This window comes from Sorex araneus, chromosome 3, assembly GCF_027595985.1.
Source record: "Sorex araneus isolate mSorAra2 chromosome 3, mSorAra2.pri, whole genome shotgun sequence".
In the NCBI taxonomy this organism is placed as follows: domain Eukaryota; kingdom Metazoa; phylum Chordata; class Mammalia; order Eulipotyphla; family Soricidae; genus Sorex; species Sorex araneus.
Genome location: NC_073304.1, coordinates 47,691,060 through 47,715,487, shown reverse-complemented (window position 1 = coordinate 47,715,487; position 24,428 = coordinate 47,691,060). Strand labels below are relative to the sequence as shown.

Below are 24,428 nucleotides of genomic sequence, written 5' to 3'. Positions count from 1 at the left end.
GGATGTTGGCCATTGATGGGATTACATGGCGGCCAGAGGCAGTTTCTGGGTGTGACCACCTAGCTATTGGAAAATCTCCCTGTCACTGTATCACTGTCATCCTGTTGCTCATCGATTTGCTCGAGCAGGAACCAGTAATTTCTACATTGTGAGACTTGTTACTGTTTTTGGCATATTGAATATGCCATGGGTAGTTTGCCAGGCTCTGCCATGCAGGTGAGATACTCTTGGTATCTATCTGGGCTCTCCAAGAGGGGTGGAGGAATCGAACCTGGGTCACCTGCGTGCAACACCTTATCTCCAATCTCATGTGGGTTCTATACCACCATAGTATATTGGCCTAAAGGTTGATTCCATCTTTTCAAAAGGACAACTTAAATGCCCAGCTGGGCATAGCTGGTGAGAGGAACTCCCAGTCTTATAAGGGCCCATAAAACTGGCTACAAAGCCCATGCTGTAAAAAATGAACAACTAGTCAAATGCAGGAAATCAAAGCTGTTCACAATACTAAAATGCTGTATGTACTTCTAATGGGAACAGGAACCCAGGCAAAGATAGGAAGCAGGAATTCCTGAGTCTCAGGGCCTATTTCTAGAGCTCATAAACAAGTTTCTTGTGATTATTTTTGAACTAAGAAAGAGGGGATTCCCCCCTCAGCTGCCACATGACTTATAGTCTGAAAGCTTGTGACCTAAGAATTCTGATCAGACCTAAGTGCAGTGTCTTCCACGCAGTCCTGGGGAGATAGCTGATAGGAATGAACAATTAAAAGCAATGAGGGGCTGTAGCCAAAGAACAATGGGTAGGGCATTTGACTTGCATGCGGCTGACCTGGCTTTGATCCCCAGCATCCCATATAATCCCTCAAGGAACCCCAGGAATAATTAATTCCTGAGTGCAGAACAAGGAGTAACCCCTGAGAATCAATTGCCAGGTATGACCCAAAATAAACAAGCAAAAACAAAAAAATAAAAGAAGAAGAAAATGAAGAAGCACCAAGAGACTCAAAGTATGACCAGGACAAACCTGTCCATCCAGAAGTGGAAGTTAAGTTCCTGAGGTGCAGTGTCCCTGAGATGCACGTAGAACAGTGCCTCACTCAGTGGGTGAAGATACCAAGAGAACGAGGGAAATTTGAGAGGGTGTGAAGGAGAACTCGCCTAGATCACAAGATGTCAGGAGTCAGAGAAAAGTATCAATGATTTCAATCCCAGGGAGAGGAAGATGCTTTCCTGCTCCCATGGAGGAAGAGGCGTCGCCTTCTCTGTGGAGGAATTCAGAGGCTGAAGGCAAGACAAAGCCCTACAAGGCACAGAAGAGTGAACCTGAGTCTAACCAGAGAACAAAAGATAACTCCAGCTCTGCCTGAGTGAGTCTCCATTCAATCATCAATTAAGCTGAGAAAGAACCTGTCTTGACCAGGTGTTTAAAACCCTGGGTTCTGTGTTCCTGCTTTGGTGTTTGAGCATTCTCCTCTCTGCCCTAACTCTGAGCCCAATCCAAAATTAGCTCAAATTCCTTCCTAATAAACCCAACCACTGGACCCTAACTTTTCCCTCTCCCAACCTCCTCTAGTGACATTCCCTAGTGCCCTCAGTGACATTCCCTAGTAACATTACCACCCCACCCCTCCCCAGATCCCAGATCCCACTTTGGTGCCCAAGTGTTCAATGCCCACCCATATGGTCAAGTACCCCACTGGCCGGACCGTGTCTGTCCTGCCTTCAAGCCTGTTCTCCTCTACTCCCGTCACCGCCTCAAATTTTCTGTATCCTACCCAATCTCTACATTCTTGGAACAGAAAACCTGAGTGAGAATAAGGCAAACCCTCCCTACAGGTCTCTTCTGAAGAATGACAGCTCCGGGGAATTTCCTCAGCTCACACTCAGTTCTCCCCAGGAAAGTTCCAACTCAAGACACACTGTGTTTGCACCTGACAAAGTTGCCATAGTCTGTTGAGACAAACATGCCCAGCAGCTCTCCAGCTCCCACCGTCTCAGGGTTGGATTCAGTTCAGAGAGGAGGAAGCTGGAAGAGACTGAACTCCACTTGGATAAAAGCAATTCCCTAGTCACTCAGACCAGACTGAGAGCCAAAGCCCAGTGTGATCTCTCCAGGGAAGCTACTCGGCACTTTCATTTTGTTTTGTTTTGAAGGGGCCTCCTCAGAGGTGCCTGGGGCCACCAGCAGCATCCTGTGGTGCTTGGGACAGGTTTAGTGCCAGGATCAATCTTGGAGCATGTATATGCCAGGCTTTTTGTGCCCTCTCTATGGTTTACAACATGTTTGGGGTTGGATTTTTGTGTCTTTTCTTTCTTTCTTTTTTTTTTTAAACAACTGGCTGAAGAAAAACCTCACACACCCTTCAACTACTGGTCTCAAAGAGTTTTAAAAGAAAGATGAATAATCATTTCTCACCAAATAGAGCATTTATCTTTTCTCTAGTTTTAATTTTATTTCTTTGCTTTTCTCTATGGTCATGGGGGCATGCACATGATGGCATGCCTTTACACACAAAAACACACACACACATACACACACACTTTGCAAGGGTCTGTTATAACTAGTTTAGCCTGATTTATGCCTGGCACAGGTCTTTAGAAAGCGTTTCTTTTCTGCTACTCTTTCTGGAAGCCTGGATACTAGGCCATAGCCTCTCAAATGCTATTCTTCTGTAGTCACGCTCATAAACTGACTCACTTTTAATCAATATATCAAAACAGTACTGAAGGGATGTCATATTATGATTATACCTTTCATTGTACTAGTGAGGGCTCTCCTCTCCCTCTACTCTGTGCTCTGGGATCACTCCTGACAGTATTCAGGGGGCCAACTTCTGAACACAGGTTAGCTACATGCAAGGCAAGTGCCTTAGCCCCTATCATATCTGGTTCCTGCTGCTGGCTTTGATGTAGTAGGCTGGTAGTCTAACTTATTGCAGAGTTGCACGTGGAAAGACGGTCATTTCTATGTAACAGACAGCAAAGATCTGAGGATCTCAATTCAACAATCTCCAAGAAACTGAGTCCTGGGCTGAAGCGATAGTATAGCAAATAGGGCACTAGTCTTGCACACAGCCAAGCCAGTTTGATGTCCAGAACTCAATATGATCCTCTAAGCCTGCAGTGAGTGATCCCTGAGTTCAGAGCCAGGAGTCAGCCCTGAGCACAGCTGGATATGTCCCCCCAAAAAACAACACACAAACAAAAACAATTCCACAAAATTGAGTCCTGCTAATAACCATGTGAGGCTCTTTTCCTGATAGGGGCTTCCAGTGAAATTGATAATTCCAGAACTCTTTTTTTTTGGGGGGGGGTCACACCTGGTGATGCACAGGTTTTACTCCTGGCTTTGCACTCAGGAATTATCCCATATGGTGCTAGGGGACCATATGGGATACTAGGATTTGAACCCGGGTCGGCCATGTGCAAGGCAAACGCCCTACCTGCTGTGCTATTGCTCCAGCCCCCCAGAACTTTTGATTGTCTTGTAAGGTTCCTAAAACAGAGGAACTCAGACAAAACATTCCAGGGCCCCTAATTTATAGCTAATTAACCAGTATTGTTTTATTTATTTATTTATTTATTTATTTATTTAAATTCTTTTATTGATTCACCATGTGGAAAGTTACAAAGCTTTCAGGTTAAAGTCTCAGTTATACAATGCTCAAACACCCATCCCTTCACCAGTGCACATATTCCACCACCAGGAATCACGATATACCTCTCCCCCTCCCCCCACCTCCCCAGCCACCCACCCCGCATGTGTAACTGGTAAATTTCATTTTACTTTCACTTTACTTTGATTACATTCAATATTTAAACAAAAAAAATTCACTATTATTGATTTGGAGTTTCTCCCCCCTAAAGTCGATCTGCTGAAAAGAAAGCATTTGGTAACTTGTTTTCCATTGCTGAGAATGAAGAGATATAAGGTCAGGAGGCCGCACTAGCAGCATCATAGTTTTGGATTTCTCTATTTTAGTATTTTGGTAACTAAGTCCAGAGAAATGTCTGCCAGGAATTGCAACATTGTAAGCTTGTACCTCTCAGCTACTTTATACTCCACATATGAGTGCGATCTTTCTATGCTTGTCTCTTCCTTTCTGACTCATTTCACTCAGTATGATACTTTCCATGTTGATCCACTTATATGCAAATTTCATGACTTCATGTTTTCTGACAGCTACATAGTATTCCATTGTGTAAATATACCAGAGTTTCTTTAGCCAATCATCTGTTTTCGGGCACTCTGGTTTTTTCCATATTGTGGCTATTGTAAACAGAGCGGCAATGAACATGGAAATGCAGATGTCATCTCTACTATACCTTTTTGCCTCTCCGGGATATATTCCCAGGAGTGGTATTGTTGGGTCAAATGGGAGCTCAATTTCTAACTTTTTGAGAATCGTCCATATTGTTTTCCAAAAGGGCTGAACCAGTCGGCATTCCCACCAGCAGTGAAGGAGAGTCCCTTTCTCCCCACATCCATGCCAACACCGGTTGCTTTTGTTTTTTGGGATGTGGGCCAGTCTCTGTGGTGTGAGATGATATCTCATTGTTGTTTTGATCTGCATCTCCCTGATAATTAGTGATGTTGAACATTTTCTCATATGCCTCTCAGCCATTCGGATTTCTTCTTTGGAAAAGTTTCTGTTCATTTCATCAGCCCATTTTTTGATCGGGTTGGCAGTTTTCTTCTTGTGGAGTTCAACCAGTGCATTGTATATCCTTGTTATCAACCCTTTATCGGATGGGTACTGCATAAATATCCTTTCCCATTCTGTAGATTGTCTTTGTATTTTGGTCACTGTTTCTTTTGAGTTGCAGAAGCTTCTTAGTTTGAGATAGTCCCATTTATTTACCTTTATTTTCACTTGCTTGGCCAGTGGCATGTCAGCTTTGAAGATACCTTTGGCTTCAATGTCGTGGAGGGTTTTGCTGACCTTATCTTCAATGTACCTTAGGGATTCTGGTCTGATGTTGAGGTCTTTAATCCATTTTGATCTGATTATTGTACATGGTGATAGATGGAGGTCTAAGCCCATTTTTTTGCATGTAGCCGTCCAGTTTTGACAGCACAATTTGTTAAACATGCTTTCCTTGCTCCACTTCACATTTCTTGCTCCCTTATCAAAGATTAGATGATCATATATCTGGGGGTGTATGTCAGAGTATTCAACCCTATTCCATTGGTCTGCAGCTCTGCCTTTGTTCCAATACCATGCTGTTTTAATGACTATCACTTTGTAGTAGAGTTGGAAGTTGGGGAGGTTGATTCCTCCCATTTTCTTTTTCCCAAGGATTGTTTTAGCTATTCGTGGGGGCTTATTGTTCCATATGAATTTCAGGAGCGCTTGCTCCATTTCTTTGAAGAATGTCAAGGGTATTCCTATAGGGATCACATTGAATTTGTACAATGCTTTGGAAAGAATTGCCATTTTGACAATATTAATTCTTCCAATCCATGAGCAGGGGATGTCTTTCCATTTCCTCGTGTCCTCTTTTATTTCCTGAAGTAGTGTTTTATAGTTTTCATTATACAAGTCCTTTACCTCCTTTGTTAAGCTGATTCCAAGGTACTTGATTTTTTGAGGCGCAATTGTGAACGGGATTGCTTTTCTCAGGTCACTTTCTTCTCTCTCATTATTCGCATATAGGAAAGCCATGGACTTTTGGGTATTGATTCTATAGCCTGCAACTTTACTATACGACTCTATTGTTTCTAGGAGTTTCTTGGTAGAGGTTTTAGGGTTCTCTAGGTATAGTATCATATCATCTGCGAATAGTGAGAGCTTGATTTCTTCCTTTCCTACCTGAATGCCCATAATATCCTTTTCTTGCCTAATCGCTATTGCAAGTACTTCCAGTACTATATTGAACAGAAGTGGAGAGAGTGGGCATCCTTGTCTCCTCCCTGTTCTCAGAGGGAAGGCTCTTAGTTTTTCCCCATTGAGGACAATGCTTGCCATAGGCTTGTGATAAATGGCTTTGACTATATTGAGGAAGGTCCCTTCTATACCCATTTTGGTGAGTGTTTTCATCATAAACGGATGCTGGATCTTGTCAAATGCTTTCCCTGCATCTATTGATATGATTATATGATTTTTATCTTTTCTTTTGTTGATATGATGGATTATGTTGATTGATTTCCGGATGTTAAACCATCCTTGCATCCCCGGGATGAATCCCACTTGGTCGTGATGTATGATCTTTTTGATGAGTTGTGGAATTCTATTTGCTAATATTTTGTTGAGAATCTTCGCATCTGTGTTCATCAGGGATATTGGCCTTTAGTTTTCTTTTTTTGTGGTGTCTTTGGTTGCTTTTGGTATTAGGGAGATATGAGCCTCATAGAAACTGTTTGGGAGGGTTTCTGTTTCTTCAATTTCCTGGAAAAGCTTGAGAAGGACTGGCAAAAGGTCCTCTTTAAATGTTTGGAAGAACTCGCTAGTGAATCCGTCTGGACCTGGGCTTTTATTTTTGGGAAGACTTTTGATTACCATTTCAATTTCCTTGATGTTAATTGGACTATTCAGGTACTCCAGGTCTTCTTGGTTCAGCCTTGGGAGATTATAGGAGTTGAGGAATTTATCCATTTCTCTAGGTTCTCTTGTTTCGTGGCATAGAGATTTTCAAAGTAGTCTCTGATGATCTTATGAATTTCATTGGTTTCTGTTGTGATGTCCCCCTTGTCATTTCTGATTCGGCTTATAAGGGTTCTCTCTCTCTCTTTCTTTGTGAGTCTTGCTAGTGGTTTATCAATCCGCCGGCAACAAGGCCACGCCCACTTTTCTTAGGCCACGCCCCCTGACAATTAGGCCACGCCCCTTTCCCACAACCCGGCAGCGGTGAACGGGCTGGGGTCGGCGTGCTGGCCACTCGGTCGGCAGTCCGGAGGAGAGGGAAGCGCGGGGTGCTCAGGGCCGCGGAGCAAGCTGGGTCCGGAAGGGCAGGTCGAGGGAGCGTCACAGACCTTTGCCGGAAGACAGAATGGCAGCGGCGCTGGGGGGTCGGCATGCCGGCCACTAGGCCGGCAGTCCGGAGGGAAGGGAAGCGCGGGGTGCTCAGGTAACCAGTATTGTTTTAAACTATTACATTTTGGGATACTTCTTATACAAACAGTAGATATCTAATACAGATATCACGGAGAAGCAACTGATGGATCTGGGTATGTTTTAATTTGTAGGGCTCTACATAGAAAAGAGAATCCCAAATATGAGACTGAAATTAGGACAATTCATAAATGGCAGAAATCAGGGCAGAGCGATAGTACAGCTGATAGGGTGCTTACCTTACATGCTGCCAACTCTGGTTCAATTCTGGCACCCCATTGGGTCCCCTGAGCCTCACAAGAGTGATCCCTGAGTGCAGAGCCAGGAATAATCTCTAATAACCACTAGGCATGACCCCAAAAAAGCCAAAGGAGAAAAATGGCAGCAATCTGCAAGAGAACAATGCTAACAACAACAACAACAAAATGACAGTTCTCTATAGTTTTCAATATGAAAAAGTAGCTAATTTCAGGATCCCAATAGGACCCCGCAGGTAACAAGCCTTATAGGACAAGTGGAATTCCAAGAAGGAAGATAAAATAATTTTAGAAAGGACTAGGGCATGTATGTAACCTCTATTAGTGTTCTGATGACAAGCACTCATCACATTTAGACTGCACTTAATGTCAGCTTCTTTATTGAACTTCTCTGGGGTGAGGGAGATAGCCCAAGGGTTGTATTTTTGCATTAGGAAGCCTGTATTTGATTATCAAGCACCACATGGTCCTCCGAGCACCTTCAAGAGCGATACACTTCCCCACACATACTGCCCCCGCACACACACACCCAGTACCAAACAACTAAACAATGGTAGAGCACTACCAGGAGTGGCCAAAGAAATGCTTTTTTCAGGGGGCTGGAGAAGTATTACAGTGGGTACAGCACTTGCCTTGTACATAGCTAATCTGGGTTCAATCTCTGGCATCACATATGGTCCTCCTGGCACCACTAGGAATAATTCCTGAGTGCAGAGCCAGAAGTAACCCCTGAGCATTGCCCAATGACCCAAAACAAAAAAAAAGCCTTTTCCAAGAAAACCCTGGCATTTCTGCTGACACAGAATCCAGATGTTTAAATATGAAATTCTAATTATTTATTCATATATTCTCATTTTTTAGAGTCAACAGAGTGTTAAATCAAACTGCATGATAAGTTCCACAAGTTTGGGAAAAGCAGTATTCCCACTGTGGGATTTAAGATAAACATGAGGAGCTTGTGTACTCGGTCCAGCCCCCACATATTCCAGCCCTTCTCCATCTGGGAAGAGCATCATCACATGGGAATCCTTGGCCGGTCCAGTTGGACAGTGGTGGAAACACGAAACTATCCCATTCTCAGTTCACAAACATTTCAACTCAGTCTACAGTTGGTAGTGTCTTTAGGCACAAAATGAAAAACAATAAATAAAGCTAAACTGAATTTTAGAACTTTGGGTCATTTCAATATAAATTGTATTTTCAAAAAAATACAAAAAAGCTCTATAGAAAGCTCTATAGAAGCTTTATTTTTATTTTTGGTTTGGAGTCACATTCAGCAGCGTTCAGGGCTTAGTCCTGGCTCTATGTTCAGGGATTACTCCTGGTGGGACTCAGGGAAACAATATGGGATATTGGGATTGAATTCAGGTTGGCTGTATGTGTGATAAAGTCCTGACCTGCTGTACCTGCTGTAAACCTTCTCTTTAGCTGAAGTCAAAACATTCAAGAGCCAGATTCAGGAAATGCCAAATTGATGCCAAAGGAGAGAGAGATGGCTCAACATACTGAGTACTGTGAGCACATAGCATGTTGGAGGCCCAGATTCAATTCCTAGTAATACACAGTCCTCTGAGCACCACCAGGAGGAACCCTCAAGCAGAGTCAGGAATATCCCCCAAGCAATGAGCAAGCAACCAACCAAGAAATCAATGTCATGTCTGGGAAGAGTGAACAAATGAATTGTCTTTCTTCATATATTCTGCCAATGATTCAAGGCTTTAGTCTGCTGGCCCAGTTAGCCTATCCTGCTGAAAGAAAAGGCAAAAAAAAATGAGGGGAGAGAAAAATAAAAATGCAACATTGCATGTGTATATGTGTGTGTGTGTGTGTGATAATGGGGCGGAGGGATCACATGCTATGATTAAATGCTATGACACTCCCAGAGATACAGGTTTTCCTTAGAAAATCACCTATGTGGGCCCAGCACTACAACTTCAGGTGCAAACAATAGTTTGGGAAGGGAGAACTTGTTCTTTTCCACTTTCTCTTTCCCAAAGAGACTCTTTCTTCACCCCTTCCTCTAATTCTCGGTACCTCATTTTACCATAATGTACATAACACAGCTTTTAACCAGGTCTGCATATGTGTCTTTGTACCAAGAGAAATGTATGAAATTGAGTTTTAATTCCCCCCAAAAAAAATCATTGCTCAGAAAGATTTTAGTGGATTATATGTAAATATACTTAATAATTTCTATTTAAAACTAATCCCAGTTTATCAAGCAATTAAAATAATGCTTGTTTATTGAAGTTTACTGAATTATTTTAAACTAATGCCAGTTTCTTGAACATTGACAAGAAAACATTGACCCAGAGAATTAGGCCTAATTCTTAAGAAACTACCTCACTTACTATGTCTGACCAAGTTAAACTTGAATTGTTGGCCAGGTATTCTGGTGTGATGATTTTTATAAAATTCTGTAAAAGGGCATGAGAAGCAGACCCTCCGTGCCTAAAGACTCTGATCCTGAGGTCTCCCAACCCATTTTCTCACCAGAGCGGATTCTTGCAGCCATGCATTTTGACTGTGAACTGAGCTACAACCTCGTGCAGCCCGGGGAGGGATTTTTCCCTCTCCACCCCATTTTTCTGAACAAAAATGGTGGCAGCGGCAGCCTCCACGTGGTGAGAGCCACCCTCTAAGACCCCTCAACCTGGAGGTAGGACTTTCTTTAGTGACGTAGCCTGTAGGTGGTCCTGGGAGGGGGGGGGCGTTCCCGGCGTGCCTTCCGCCCAGAGATGAACCGGAGCTGAGGCACGAGAAGCGCCTAAAGACTCTGATCCTGAGGTCTCCTAACCCATTTTGGCACCAGAGCGGATTCTTGCAGCCATCCATTTTGACTTTGAACTGAGCTAAAATATTAGAAACCCAAAACCGTGCGGCCGCAATAGCGGCCACACGGACTCAAAGTCTTCACTCTCAGCAATGAAGAGAAATTATTAGATGATGCCTATTCAGCAGGCCTGATTGTTGGGGAAAATTTCCAATCAATAATAGTGAGTTCTGTATGGAAATATGGAATGTACTCAAAGTATATAGAGAATAAAGGGAATATCATTAGCTACTTAGTTGGGGGGTGGGGTGGGAGGGGGGTGTATTGGGGTTCTTGGTGGTGGAACAGGTGCACTGGTGAAAGGATGGGGGTTTAATCAGTATTTGACTGTGACTTAAACCTGAAAGCTTTGTACTTTTTTTTTTTTTTTTTTTTTTTTTTTTTTTGCTTTTTGGGTCACACCCAGCGATGCTCAGGGGTTACTCCTGGCTTTGCACTCAGGAATTACTCCTGGCGGTGCTTGGGGGACCATATGGGATGCCGGGGATCGAACCCGGGTCGGCCGCGTGCAAGGCAAACGCCCTACCCGCTGTGCTATGGCTCCGGCCCCAGCTTTGTACTTTTTTTCTTTCTTTTTTTTCACGGTGATTCAATAAAATATTTCTTAAAAAAATTCTGTAAAAAGTTGCATTAATTTCTGGGATACAGTTCTCGTAATTAGGTAATTAGGGTAATTTTGATATCAGTGAGGTTTTCTTTCCTTTCTAGAGAGGAGAGGGAAATTTTAAAAAGAAATGTCTATTTTGTTCAATCCTTAGCAAGACATTATGGTCCCTAGAGCACCCCAAAAGTGAACTCTGAGCACAGAACTAGGAGTAAGCCTTGAGTACCAAGGAAGAGGAGGAGGATGAAAAAAGAGGAGAAGGAAGAGGAGAAGAGGAGGAGGAAGAGGAGGAAGAGGAGGAAGAAGAAGGAGGAGGAGGAGGAGGAGGAGGAGGAGAGGAGAAGGAGGGAGAGGAAGAGGAGGAGGAGGAGGAGGAGGAGGAAGAAGAAGAAGAAGAAGAAGAAGAAGAAGAAGAAGAAGAAGAAGAAGAAGAAGAAGAAGAAGAAGAAGAAGAAGAAGGAGGAGGAGGAGGAGGAGGAGGAGGAGGAGGAGGAGGAGGAAGAAGAGGAAGAAGAAAAAGAAGAAGGAGGAGGAGGAGGAAAAGAAGGAGGAGGAGGAAAAGAAGGAGTAGGAGGAGGAGGAAAAGGAGGAGGAGGAGAGGAGGAGGAGGAAAAGGAGGAGAAGGAGGAGGTGGAGGAAGAAGAGGAAGAAGAAAAAGGAGGAGGAGGAGGATTGTAATTGTGTTCTAAAGACTGTTTAAAATACCACTCAACCAGTTGCTAAAGAGTAGCAACTAAAAGTTAGGCATGACTGAATGCCATTAATCAACCAAGGAGATGAAAAGATAGAGATTTCTTGATGGAACACAGGTTTTTCCTGAAGTTCCTTCAGCATATAGTAGCTCCAAGAAGAGCAAGTCACAGGGTGGCTGAGTCCACACCCCATCCTTAACCCCCCTGCTGCTTCAGACACATCTCCACCAGGACACTGTATAAACTCAACATCCAGTCCAGGGATGTCACCTGGGCTTCCTTTGGGACTCAGAGCACACCCTTTCTCTCCTCATCTGGCCTTTCCAAGGCTGTGAGGGGATCATAGGGGACGGAGAGCCCTTCCTGAGAGTGGTCCTTGCCATGCAGAGATGTTTATTCAAGATGACCTTCTGGAGTGGTCGTGTTGCCCCTGGTACTCACCAGTACACCTGTGCCCATCGCCCACGTAGCCAGGCAGGCAGGTGCAGCTGAATGAGCGTCCTCCGTGGTAGATGCACCGGGCCTGATCGGCGGGAGCACAGGTATGACTGCCATCCTCACAGGGGTTGGTAACTTGTTCAATAACTGAAAAAGACAAGAGGGCAAGGATATCCAAGAGCTCAGCCTGTCAATGTGTGAGCCTGTCTTCTCAGAGGAAGTTGCATGCCCCCCTCCCCCCCCCGCCTGCTCCAGCCTAGGTGAGGCCTCTGAAGTCATGCCAGTTCTCAGGCTCTAACTTTGAGACCATGAATTAGAATCACTTTGAAAAGATTAGTAGTGGCTTGTACAGGGAGAGTCTACACATATTATATCTAAGAAGTGCTGGTTACGGCTTTCGGTTAAAATATAATGCACAAATATCAGTTATCAGAAAGGTCCCTGGTTAGAATTTCTAACTCTTCAGAACAATGCTACACAAACACACACATATACACACATATTTCTAGGGTCATTTCTACTTTCTCATTCCACTGAATTCAACACATTTTTTTGATCTATCTTCATCTAGCCTTTTTCATTGGGATGAGTTCAGAATTCTAGTTCTTTTGGATTTATTTTTAGATCCAAGAATAATTTTTGGAATCAACAATGGAAACATAACATGAGAACTGGTAGTCATTAGGAAACATACCACCTGAGGGGTTTGGGAGATAGACAAGGGGGAGTGAGGAGGTAGACTGCAGTGGAGGGAAGATCAAACAGGAGGAGGTGGTGCTGAGAGGTAGTGAAGTGGTATGCATGAAACCCTATTGGCAAAAGTATAATAAACCACATACAAAATCATTTATTTTTAAAAAGTGCCACTGGAAGAGGCAACCCATGGGTTGGAGGCAAAGAGGGTGAGGGGCGGAACTTGTGGAGGGAAGTGGGCACTGATGAAGGGATTGGTGTTGAAACAATGCATGCCTGAAACCCAATCATGAACAACTTTGTAATTTCATGGTGACTAAGAACAAACAAACAAATAGAAAGTATAATTTTGGGAATCCTGGAAAGCATTATTACAGATGTAGATCCTCTGAGGATCCACTGGCAGAGCACCTGTGTTAATCTGAGTTACAAATCCATTTCCTGCTCATCTGGTAATTATTTGACCTCTTCCTAGAGCTGATAATATATACTAGAAGTCTGTCCTACTATTACATAACTGGTCCAAAATTATGGGCATCCCAAATGAAGTAAACATACTTCAATAACTCCATGACAAAACCATCTATTTGGGGGAAGACAACAGCCACAAAATGAAGCAAACAGAAAACAGGGCTGAAAGAACTTAGAATTATTTCAATGGAAATTATTGGTGTACCTAGAAAACAACATAGCAGAACTTCTTTTTTTTTCTTTATTTAATGTAGGAGTATTGCTATTTATTTAGTCATTGATTAAGCTGATTGAATTGGGCATGAACTCCACATTAATTTTAAAAAATTTTTTGAATTGAATATTTGTGAGATAGACCATTACAAAGCTGTTCATAATTGGGTTTCAGTCATGCAATGATCCAGCACCCATCCTTCCACCAGTTCACATTTCCCACCACCAATGTCCCCTATCCCCCACCCCCAGCCTCCCTCTATGAGAGGCACTTTCCTTCTTGCTCTCTCTCTCTCCTTTTCCTTTTAACACAGCAGAACTTCTATATGAAAAACTGGAAATAGAGAATCAAACAACAATTTTGACCAAGAAGAGAAAGGATTTGGTCACTCACGGGTGCAAGTGTGTAAGTCATCTGCCAGCTGGTAACCACTGACGCAGTCACACCTGTAGCTTCCTACCAGGTTGATGCAAATGGAGTTGGGGCCACAGTTGTGTAAGTCGGACGAACATTCATTGATATCTAAGAAGAAACAGGAACAAAACTCAAATCAAGTTCTTTAAGTCACAGGTCTCAGATCACGAGGTTTTTCTCAGCAGCATGACACTTGCAACAAAACAAATGATTTTGGATGAATCGGAAACGGAAATTACCAAAATCAAACAACATTAAAAAAAAAGAGGGGCTTGGGGCTGATGCAATAGTACAAGGGGTTCGGCACTTGCCTTGCACACAGCCTACCCGGGTTCAATCCCTGGCATTCCATATGATTCCCCGAGCCTAGCAGGATTGATTCTTTAGCACAGAACCAGGAGTCCTGACCACTGCTGGACGTGGCCAAAAAAACAAATAAAAGCTGAAATGTAGAATTTTTTTTAAGCACCAGATATGGAAACATGTTGCAGGTTAAAATAAGAAACATTTATTTCAAGCCATTCAGGAAAAAGCCACAGGGAGGTGCATTTTGAATACACATTCTAAGAATCCTCTGAACATTTGTAAATAAGGACACATTTGGAAGGAAAATGACAATCATGTTTCTTTCAAAATGTAAACAAATCCCTACTCTGGCTTTTTGGGTCTATTTGTTTGGGTCAATTTTTTAATAAAATCACCGGGAGATACAGTTACAAAGTTGTTCATGATTGGGTTTTAGTCATCCAATGATCCAACACCCATCCCTTTATCAGTGTTCATTTCCCACCACTAATGTCTGCTGTGGCTTTTTGAAATACAGATAGTAAGTGAGGGAGAAAGCACAATGTCTAAAACCTAAAGATGACTATACATATTAGAAAGAGGTTTAAAATGACAAATTTTATGAACTTGAAATATTCAAAAACTGCAGTAGACATTAGTAGTAGTGTGTGTGTCCCTGACTGCACTCAGGGATCAGTCCTGGCAGGGCCCTGGGGACCATATATGGTGTTGGGAATCAAACCTGAGTTGGCCGTGTGCAAGGCAAGCATCCTACCTGCTATACTAGCTCTCCAGTCCCAAATGCAGCAAGATGTTTTCTTTTCAGAGTGCCAGTCCCCAAGACCCACCTTCAAAAGGTCCTCTCAAATCTAACCCAAATGTGCTTCTGCTTTTAAATATATATTTTTTTGAGAACAGCAGCTAGAATAGTTGCTGAGCTCATTGATCATGGAGATCTCCAAAACAGTGCTATTTGTTTGGGTCAAAATAAAGGCATCTTACTTCTGGCAGATATCTCTCTGGACTTAGTTACTAAAATACTAAATTACAGAAACCCAAAACTGAGAGGCCGCTAAGTGTGGTCACTCGACCTCACACTTCTTCATCCTCAGCAATGGAAAACAAATTACCTAATGCTTCCTTTTCAGCAGGTCTGACTTTAGGGGAGAGACTCTCCAAACAATAATAGTGAGTTTTGTTGAAATATTGTATGCAATCAAAGTGAAAGTAAAGTGAAATTTATTAGTTACACAGGCGGGGGGGGGCTTAGGGTGGGGGGGCTAGGGGCGTGGGGGTGTTTGGGGTGTGAGGGGGCGGGGTGGAGCTATACTGGGATTCTTGGTGGTGGAATATGAGCACTGGTGAAGGGATGGGTATTCGAGCATTGTATAACTGAGATTTAAACCTGAAAACTTTGTAACTTTGTAACTTTCCACAATAAAAAAAATAAATAAATAAATAAATAAAAAAAAAAAAAAAAAAAAAAAAAAACAAAATAAAGGCATCTTACCCAGACACGTCCATCCATTCCCATGGAACCCAGGTATGCATTCGCAGGTGTAAAGCACACCTGATGCCGGCTGGCACCGAGCATTTGTGTCACAAGTGTGTCTCTCATCAAAGCATGGATTCACTGTGGTCCCATCATAGTCTCCTGTGTGGGAAGAGGAAATACATGGGATGATTTTAGAGTGGGTGGCGAAGATCAGAGCGCTTGGGAGTGACTGGCTACTCATCTGCCTGAACTAAACTATCAACACCCAAAGTCAGACTGGGTTATGGCAACACAACTCATTGGCCCAATGGTTTCCTCTTTTCTACAGACAATGCACTTTTTCATATTTACAGCAGGTTTGTATACAAGGGGCTCAACATATCCAATGTAGGGCACCCTGCATTGAAAAGTGTATAATCTCCGGGGTGGTAAGGGGAGGCCCCAACAACTCTCCCACTCGCTGCCTGGGTTGGAGGATCTTGCCCGGCCTATCACCTAGCCGGAACAGCCTGTGCCATGGGGCAGACAGAGGAGGAAACAAGGGCCAAGCCAGTTGGTTGATCAGATGCCATTTATTCCATTCTCCCTACACATCTATTCCAATTTCTCTGAGCCCCCATTCTAGCCTCACACTACTCCTGCCTCTCATTCCCATCTCCTGTCTCTCCCACTCATCTTTCCATACTCCATCTTGCTCCCTGCTCTGTCTCCCAAAAACCCCAACTCTCATATCTCAAGTATCCAGCACTCTGGGCTACACCCAGTCCCGCAGAAAAATCAACATAATTTCTTAAGGAAGATTCCTTCCTTCGCTCAAGGGCAAAATACCACGTAAGGTGTTTTACTCCTTTCCTCAGTCCAATAGCTTAACATCTTAATTCTACTTCTTAATATAAGTTATTTTTGTATGGACATAGTAAGAGATACATTGAGGCTTGTAGGACAGCTCTCCTGGGAACATCTTGTCACAGACTCAAACTACAGTGCTCAAGCAGTTTAACTTTCCTAACCCTAGCAGTATCCGAATCTAGTTACTGCTTTTTGGATCATGACAGCAGTTGTCCATGCCAAGCTCTTAACTTACAGTTAAGCATTATGGTACTTTGACCAGGCCCATTTCGATGCCAGGGTAGCACATCGCTCACTGCTTGCCCTGGGTCCATCTGGTCCCTTGTTGTGACCCTGCTTTTGGGGATGCTAGGAAGTTAAGGCAACTGAGACTTAAGTCAAGAGAACAGATGCCCAGAAGGTAAATATCATTGAGAGATCGTTAACTCCCAAGTTACAAAAGCATAGCACTCTCTGTCTTCTTGTGCCCATAAAAAAAGAACATTGTTCTGAATTAACGATGCAAAAGACTTAAAAAGAAGAGAAAAACGGTATTTACAAGTTAACAGGGCACAAAGAAAGAAGTTACAAATAAACACAGAGGAATGGGAGCAGTGTGATGGGAACAACCCAATAAACCTAAGCTCCCTGTGGCAAGGCAGAAAGGACAAACCAATGTTATCCTACAGAAAAGTACTTCTTTTTTCTTTTTTTTTTTTAAATTTACTTATTTTTAATTAGTGAATCACCGTGAGGGTACAGTTACAGATTTATACATTTTTGTGCTCATGTTTCCCTCATACAAAGTACGAGAACCCATCCCTTCACCAGTGCCCATTCTCCACCACCGGTAAACCCAGCATCCCTCCTACCCTCCCCAATCCCATCTCTCCCCACCCCACCCTGCCACTGTGGCAGGGCATTCCCTTCTGTTTTCTCTCTCTAATTAGGTGTTGTGGTTCGCAATAGAGGTGTTGAGTGGCCACTGTGTTCAGTCTCTAGTCTATATTCAGCCTGCCTCATCCTTCCCCCCCGCATGGCCTCCGAACGCATTATACTTGGTGATCCCTTCTCTGAGTTGCCCTCTCCCCAGAATGTGAGGCCAGCCTCCAAACCATGGAGTCAACCTCCTGGTACTTATTTCTACTATTCTTCTATTCTTGGGTGTTAGTCTCCTACTCTGTTATTCTATATTCCACAGATGAGTGCAATCTTTCTATGTCTGTCTTTCTCTTTCTGACTCATTTCACTTAGCATGATACTTTCCATGCTTATCCACTTATATGCAAAATTCATGACCTCCTTTTTTCTAACAGCTGCATAGTATTCCATTGTATAGATGTACGAAAGTTTCTTCAGCCAGTAATCTGTTCTAGGGCACTCAGGTTTTTTTCTATAGTCTCTGATTCCCAGAATAAGCCTGTGAAGTCGAGTGTAGCCCCTACTGGTAGTTTCCCAGAGATAATGAAAATGTGTGAGAAATTGGAAAATTGCCTGGATTAACAAAGCCAGGAAACAAAACAATAAGTAAATTTTCTTACTTTAAATTGGGTAGGCAGTCTCTTGTTAAATATATTTATCAGTCAATGTTTAATTAATGAGAAAATTCTACATTTGTAAAGTATTATGAGATCAAATGAATACAAATGTCTTTTAATTTTCTGATGTTGCTGTTGGGAATCTCCCAAGCAGTGTTCAGGGACTAGGGGTCTCTCCTGGTGATTATCAGTCAACCATGCTGTCAGTTCAATGCTAGGGCCCAAGGATGTGGTGCTGTTTGAGTCTTACAGTGCCAGGGATACTTTGGGTCACCCTGTGATGATGTGGTGCCAGGGATTGAATCAAAGTTGAGCAATACAAGGCCTGAGCCTTAACCCCAGTTTTATTTCTAACTCTAGGAATGACTTTGGACTCTTTAGGATTAATCTTACCATGGATCCATCCATCCATCCACTGGGTGGTGGTGACTTAACAGCTGTGAATTCCCCCAAAGGGCTTTATTTCTATATCTGGTATAATAGCAACACTTATTAAGCACTTGTATGGCAAAAACTGTTTTAGGTACATTACCATCTCATTAATTCTTTATGCCCACACTGAGGAGAGTATTATCTTTATTTTTGTGGTACTAGCACAGCGAATAGGGCGTTTGCCTTGCATACAGCCGACCCGGGTTTGATTCCTCTGTCCCTCTCAGAGAGCCCAGCAAGCTACGGAGAGTATCCTGCCCACATGGCAGAGCCTGGCAAGCTACCAGTGGTGTATTCGATATGCCAAAAGCAGTAACAAGTCCCACAATGGAGACATTAATGGTGCCACTTGAGCAAATCAATGAGCAACGGGTATATTTCTCGTGGACAGGCCTACCCTGTCTCCAACGCCTGCATTCCTTCTTCCTTCTCAGTGGGGCTACTGTTAATCTTCATTTGAGGTTTTAACTGTGTTTCTTTCTGGAATTAATGTTTATCTTATATGAGAAAGACTTCACAAGTCTAGTCACTCACCCAGGCCTCCCAGCAAGTCATCTCTGCTACTAATGAGGTTTAAAATCATGATAACTAAGCTACTACCATGTATTTTAGTATAAGAGTCCCTGTCTAGATCACCATACTGTTAAGCATTAGCCCTGCCTGATTCTCACCAGTTCTCACTGCTCCAGAAGAAATAGAAAACTTAAATCATCCATCAGAATTATGGAAACTGAAACAGTGAAAAACAAAATAAAGGGCCGGAGCGATAGCACAGCGGGTAGGGCGTTTGCCTTGCATGCGGCCGACCTGGGTTCGATCCCCGGCATCCCATATGGTCCCCCAAGCACCGTCAGGAGTAATTCCTGAGTGCAAAGCCAGGCGTAACCCCTGAGCATTGCTGGGTGTGACCTAAAAAGCAAAAAAATAAAAAAATAAAATAAAAAACAACCCACCAACCAACCAAAACCAAAGTCTTGGTCAAGGTGGCTTTACCAGTGAATTTTATCAAACCTTTAAAGAATAATTCATGCTACTTTCTCATTCTTTAGTAAAAATCAAAAGAAGAAGTGTTTCCAGTATACTTTTGGGATCCAGCATTATTTTCATATGAAAACCAGTCAAAGACCTCACACGGGAAAGAAAACTCTGACAAACATAAATGTAATAATTCTCAACCAAATATTAGCAAGTCTAATTTAATTATGCATTAAAAGGATCATATATCATGATCAGATAGGGTTTATTCTAAGATAACAAAGAGGATTCCATATATGTAAATTAATTTTGTTAATTTATTTTAGTGTGTAATATACTATCATTAAGATAAAAAAAATCATGAGATATGAATAGATGCTAAGAAAGCACTTGAAGAGATTCAACACATATATTGATAAAACTCAATAAAATGGGGGATAGGACCCCCATAGATCAGCATAATAAAGCCTATTTATTAAAGCTCCACAGCTAATATCTACTTAATGGTGAAAAAAAAAGCACTTTCTTTAAAATTAAGCATGAGACAAGACTGTTCTTAATTTACACTTCTATTTAATAGTATTAGACACCTTGACCACAGCAACTAGATAATCAGAAAGGAAGTAAGCTATCATTATTTGTAGGTTTTATAATATACAGAAACCCTAATGACTATGATAAAGCTATTAGAAATGAATATAGCAAAGTATCTAGTCAAAAAAATCAATATACCAAAATCTATTATATTCTGTATTCAAATAATGAACTAGAAATTAAGCAATACACTTAATTGCACCCCAAGAATTAAACATATAGAAATAAATTTAACAGAGGTTGTGATACCCTATATAAAATAACTTAGAGAAAACACTTTTTAAAAATCCATAGAGTAAGACATTAAGAAATTGGGCCAGAAGGCCAGAGAGACAGTACAAGGGTTAAGATGATTAACTATATGTAGTTCAATCCCCAGGACAACATATGGTCCCGTAAGCACTACCAAAACTGAGCTCTGAGCACAGAGCCAGAAGTTAGCCCTGGGAACCCCTAGGTGTGGCCCCAAAATGAAGAGAGGTAGTACAGGAAATAAGACACTTGCCTTCATGTTGCAGACCCCAGTTCAAATCCCTGAAATCCCCATATGGTTCATTGAGCACCACCAGGGGTCAGGTCTGAACACAGCCAGGAATAGCCCCTAAATACTACTAGGCATGCCCAAGGCCCCTTTCTAAGACCACCAGTGTTCCAGGGGCCTCACCAGTACCTCCCTCCACCCCTGACCCTCTTATGTAAGCTCAGTCCGATTGACAAAATTTTCAGTTCCAATGACTTTGGGATGATCAAGGCTTTACTCATGGTTCACCTCCATGATACTCGCTGGGGTAAGAAGATCTTTGGCAAAACAAACAAACAAACAAACAAAAAGACCAATAAATAGTTTCAGTACTTTCTAAATGTCTTGCTAACCAAACCACACAGATGCCTTAGATATCCCTGGACTTCCCCTGAGGAACCTGGCAGATGGGATGGAGAAAAGCAGCAGGAAAGGCTTCATTAGCCGATGGCACCCACCAAGTTCCTTAGTTTCTCCCTGGCCTGGGTCATGGATAAGAGTATCATTGCACAGCCACTCATCAATGGTGCAAGGTAAGACAAAGTCCATATCCCTCCCTCATTAGTTCTCCATATTTGGAGATTCTGTAAAAAGTGCCTGTCCTTCCCACACAACAAGTGTGTTTTCATTTATAAATCATGCTTAGTTCTCTTGTTGGTACTTTCTGGCATCAATCTTTTAGCATAGAGGTTGTGGTCAGGAGCTCACCACTCTGCTAAGCATTAAAAGAAAAAAGAAAATAAAAAAAGGTGGAGGGAAACAACACACAAAAAAGTGATTTATCAGTTTGGGCAGAATATACGACCCACGTGAAATTGAGGGAAAAAATATCCATACTTGATTCTCCCTGACTTTCTATCCTGAGTGGACTGTATAATTTGCAGAGCTCTATGAATAATAGAAGTCAGGAGCTCCTTGTTGAAAAATTAGAGTTTGAAGGGCTGGTATGTGGCTCAATGGGATGGGGTTTCAATGTCCAGTTTCTTTTTTTTTTTTCATTTTGTTCTACTTTGGTTTTATTTCTAAAAAAATTTAAACATTAAAGTGCTCATTTCTAATGCCATGTTTTGCTTTTTTTTTCATTTTTAAAGAAATATTTTATTGAACCACCGTGAAAAAAAGAAAAAAAATACAAAGCTTTCAGGTTTAAGTCACAGTCAAATACTCAAATACTGATTAAACCACCATCCCTTCACCAGTGTACCCATTCCACCACCAAGAACCCCAATACACCCCCCTTCCACCCCACCCCCCATCTAAGTAGCTAATGATATTCCCATTATTCTCTCTCTATATTGAGTACATTCCATATTTCCATACAGAACTCACTATTATTGATTGGAAATTTTCCCCAACAATTAGGCCTGCTGAATAGGCATCATCTAATAATTTCTCTTCATTGCTAAGAGTGAAGACTTTGAGTCCGCGTGGCCGCTATCGCGGCCGTGCGGTTTTGGGTTTCTAATATTTTAGCTCAGTTCACAGTCAAAATGGATGACTGCAAGAATTCGCTCTAGTGCCAAAATGGGTTAGGAGACCTCAGGATCACAGTCAATAGGCGCGGAGGGTCTGCTTCTCGTGCCACGGCTCCCGGTTCATCTCTGGGCGGAAGGCGCGCCGGGAACGCCCCCCCTCCCAGGACCACCTACAGGCTATGTCACTAAAGAAAGTCCTACCTCCTGGTGGAGGGGTCTTAGAGGGTGGCTCTTACCACGTGGCTGCTACCGCTGCCATTTTCGCTCAGAAAAATGGGGTGGAGAGGGAAAAAAAACCTCTCCCCAGGTTGCACGAGGTTGTAGCTCAGTTCACAGTCAAAATGTATGGCTCAAGCATCCGCTCTGGTGCCAAAATGGGATAGGAGACCTCAGGATCACAGTCAATAGGCTCGGAGGGTCTGCTTCTCATGCCGTGGCTCCCGGTTCATCTCTCAATGTCCAGTTTCACACACACTCAAAAATCAGTACAGTTTTGTGACAATGACAGCAAACAGAAAATCAGGGATTGTGCCCGTTAGGGCCTTGGATTGGGCTTTATTTGTTGTATCTGATTTTAACAAATGTCACTTATCTGTGTGTGTGTGTGTGTGTGTGTGTGTGTAAAGCTCCTAATCAGTGCTCTTGAGGCCCAGAGACCCCCATAGCAATTCTTGACTACTAAGCCAGTGGTTTAATGCTAGGGCCTGCAGATGTGGTGCTGGGCTGGTCCGGGGTACCAGGGTTTTCTTAGGCCATCCCAGCTGTGCTTAGGGGCCTTCAGGGTTGCAACCAGTGAAGTTTGGGGGTCCATGTGATGATGGGGATAGAACAAAGGTTGGGCACATGCTAGGCACGCACCCTAAATGCTATACTATCTCCCGGCACCCAACACTATTTAAAAATTATATTTCTGAAGGACTGCACTTATTTGTGGAGTGTAGGGTAGCATCACATGAGGCTGACACCCAAGGACAGTAGATACAATGGCCAGGGGGATTGCCCCATAGCTGGAAGACTGCTTCATGAGCAGAGGGGAGAAGGCAGATGGAATAGAAAAGGGATCACTAAGAAAATGATGGCTGGAGGAACCAGTTGGGATGGGAGATGCATGCCGAAAATAAATAATGGACCAAAAAAAATTATATTTCTAAAATTATCTAGCTATTCATTGTCTCTAGCTTTTCAAACCCTTTTATAGTAACTAGAGACGCCCCATGTCTTTCTTCCTAACCCTATCCCTCTTTAAGCGGCCTGACTCTCTGACAGGGGATCTGGAACTAATTTACTCATTTCATGAAGAAGGGAAGAGTGGTTCTCCTTAAAGGAGCAGCTGCCTCAGCTTTGCTCAGGGCCCCGCTACCCCGCGTTACCTCAGCTGACTGCAAGGATAGGAAGTATTCCTGCAGCCTGCTCTGGGACCCCCCAGAGAAAAACAGCCAAACCACACTTGATGCTCCACTGTGTGAGGAAAAACGGGAAGTCAGTGGGGGCGAGGGGTGGGCAAAGCCGGTTGGGATGTCTCCCAGGGAAGACCAAACAGCATGGCCTCCTCCTCACCCCGGGGAAGGTGCAGCTGGGCCGTTTCTCCGCATTCCAACCCCACAATAGCTCCCTCTGGAAAAAGGGGAAGACTTAGTAAGATCCAGCTCCACACAGAGGGAAAGGAAAAGATCATATTTTTTGTTGTTTTTCTTCTCCCCACCCCTCCCCATTTTTTTTCTTCTTCAGGCATAATGAGTATTACTGCTGTGGTAAGGAGAGGTGGATGAAGTAGGCTCAAACACCAGGAGGAAAAAAAAAATCCCACGCACTTCTACTTTCAGAGTTTAGTCTACATAATGAGGCAGTGCTGAGGTGGGCAGAGTCCTCGGAGGAGCCGCAAGAGGTGAGGTTCTGGAGCTGAGCAGGGTTGGGATGAATCCCAGCTTGCCCCGTTCTAGCTGTGACCAGGTTCATTTGCATCGGCAGGTCTATATCGCAGGTTCTGAGTAGTAAGCCTAGTACAAACCACCCCCTGCCACTGCGTTCACTTGTGGAATATAAAATTACATAATATTCTCGAGACTAACACCCAAGAACAGTAGACACAAGGGCCAGGAATATTGCCCCATAGTTGGAAGCCTGTCTCATGAGCTGGGGGAGAAGGCAGCTGGAATAGAGATGGGATCACTAAGACAATGATGGCTGGAGGAATCGTTCGGGATGGGAGATGTGTGCTAAAAGATAAAGGATCAAACATGATAGCCTCCCAGTGTCTATATTACAAACCATAATGCCCAAAAGGAGAGAGAGAGAGTATGGGGTGAAATTGTCTACCATGGAGGCAGGGGGAGGGTTAGAAAGGGGGGGTATATTGGGTATATTGGGGATATTGGTGGTGGAGAATGTCCACTGGTGGAGGGATGGGTGTCTGATCACTGCATGATTGAAACTCAAAGATGAAAGCTTTGTAACTGTATCTCATGGTGATTCAGTAAAAAAAAAAAAAGTCACCCCATTTCTTTAAGAAGTGTTAAGGGGATTAAATGAGTTCATTCATACAACATATAGTAGTTGGCCTCAAAGAAAAGTACTTGGCCTCAGGGGGAAAATGTTCTTTGCTCCTATTAGGAATTA

At 43.0% G+C, this 24,428-nt stretch overlaps 1 protein-coding gene across 1 annotated transcript in view; it reads right to left on the bottom strand.

The window, feature by feature from the left end:
* NID2 (nidogen 2) overlaps window positions 1–24,428 on the bottom strand; it is an 83,034-nt gene that overhangs the window by 20,586 nt on the left and 38,020 nt on the right. Inside the window, exons 9-11 of the mRNA XM_055133867.1 lie at window positions 15,466–15,609; window positions 13,650–13,778; window positions 11,882–12,025 (exon numbers count right to left, since the gene is read on the bottom strand). Coding sequence (XP_054989842.1) covers window positions 11,882–12,025; window positions 13,650–13,778; window positions 15,466–15,609 — 417 coding nt within the window. The remainder of the gene's footprint in view (window positions 1–11,881; window positions 12,026–13,649; window positions 13,779–15,465; window positions 15,610–24,428) is intronic.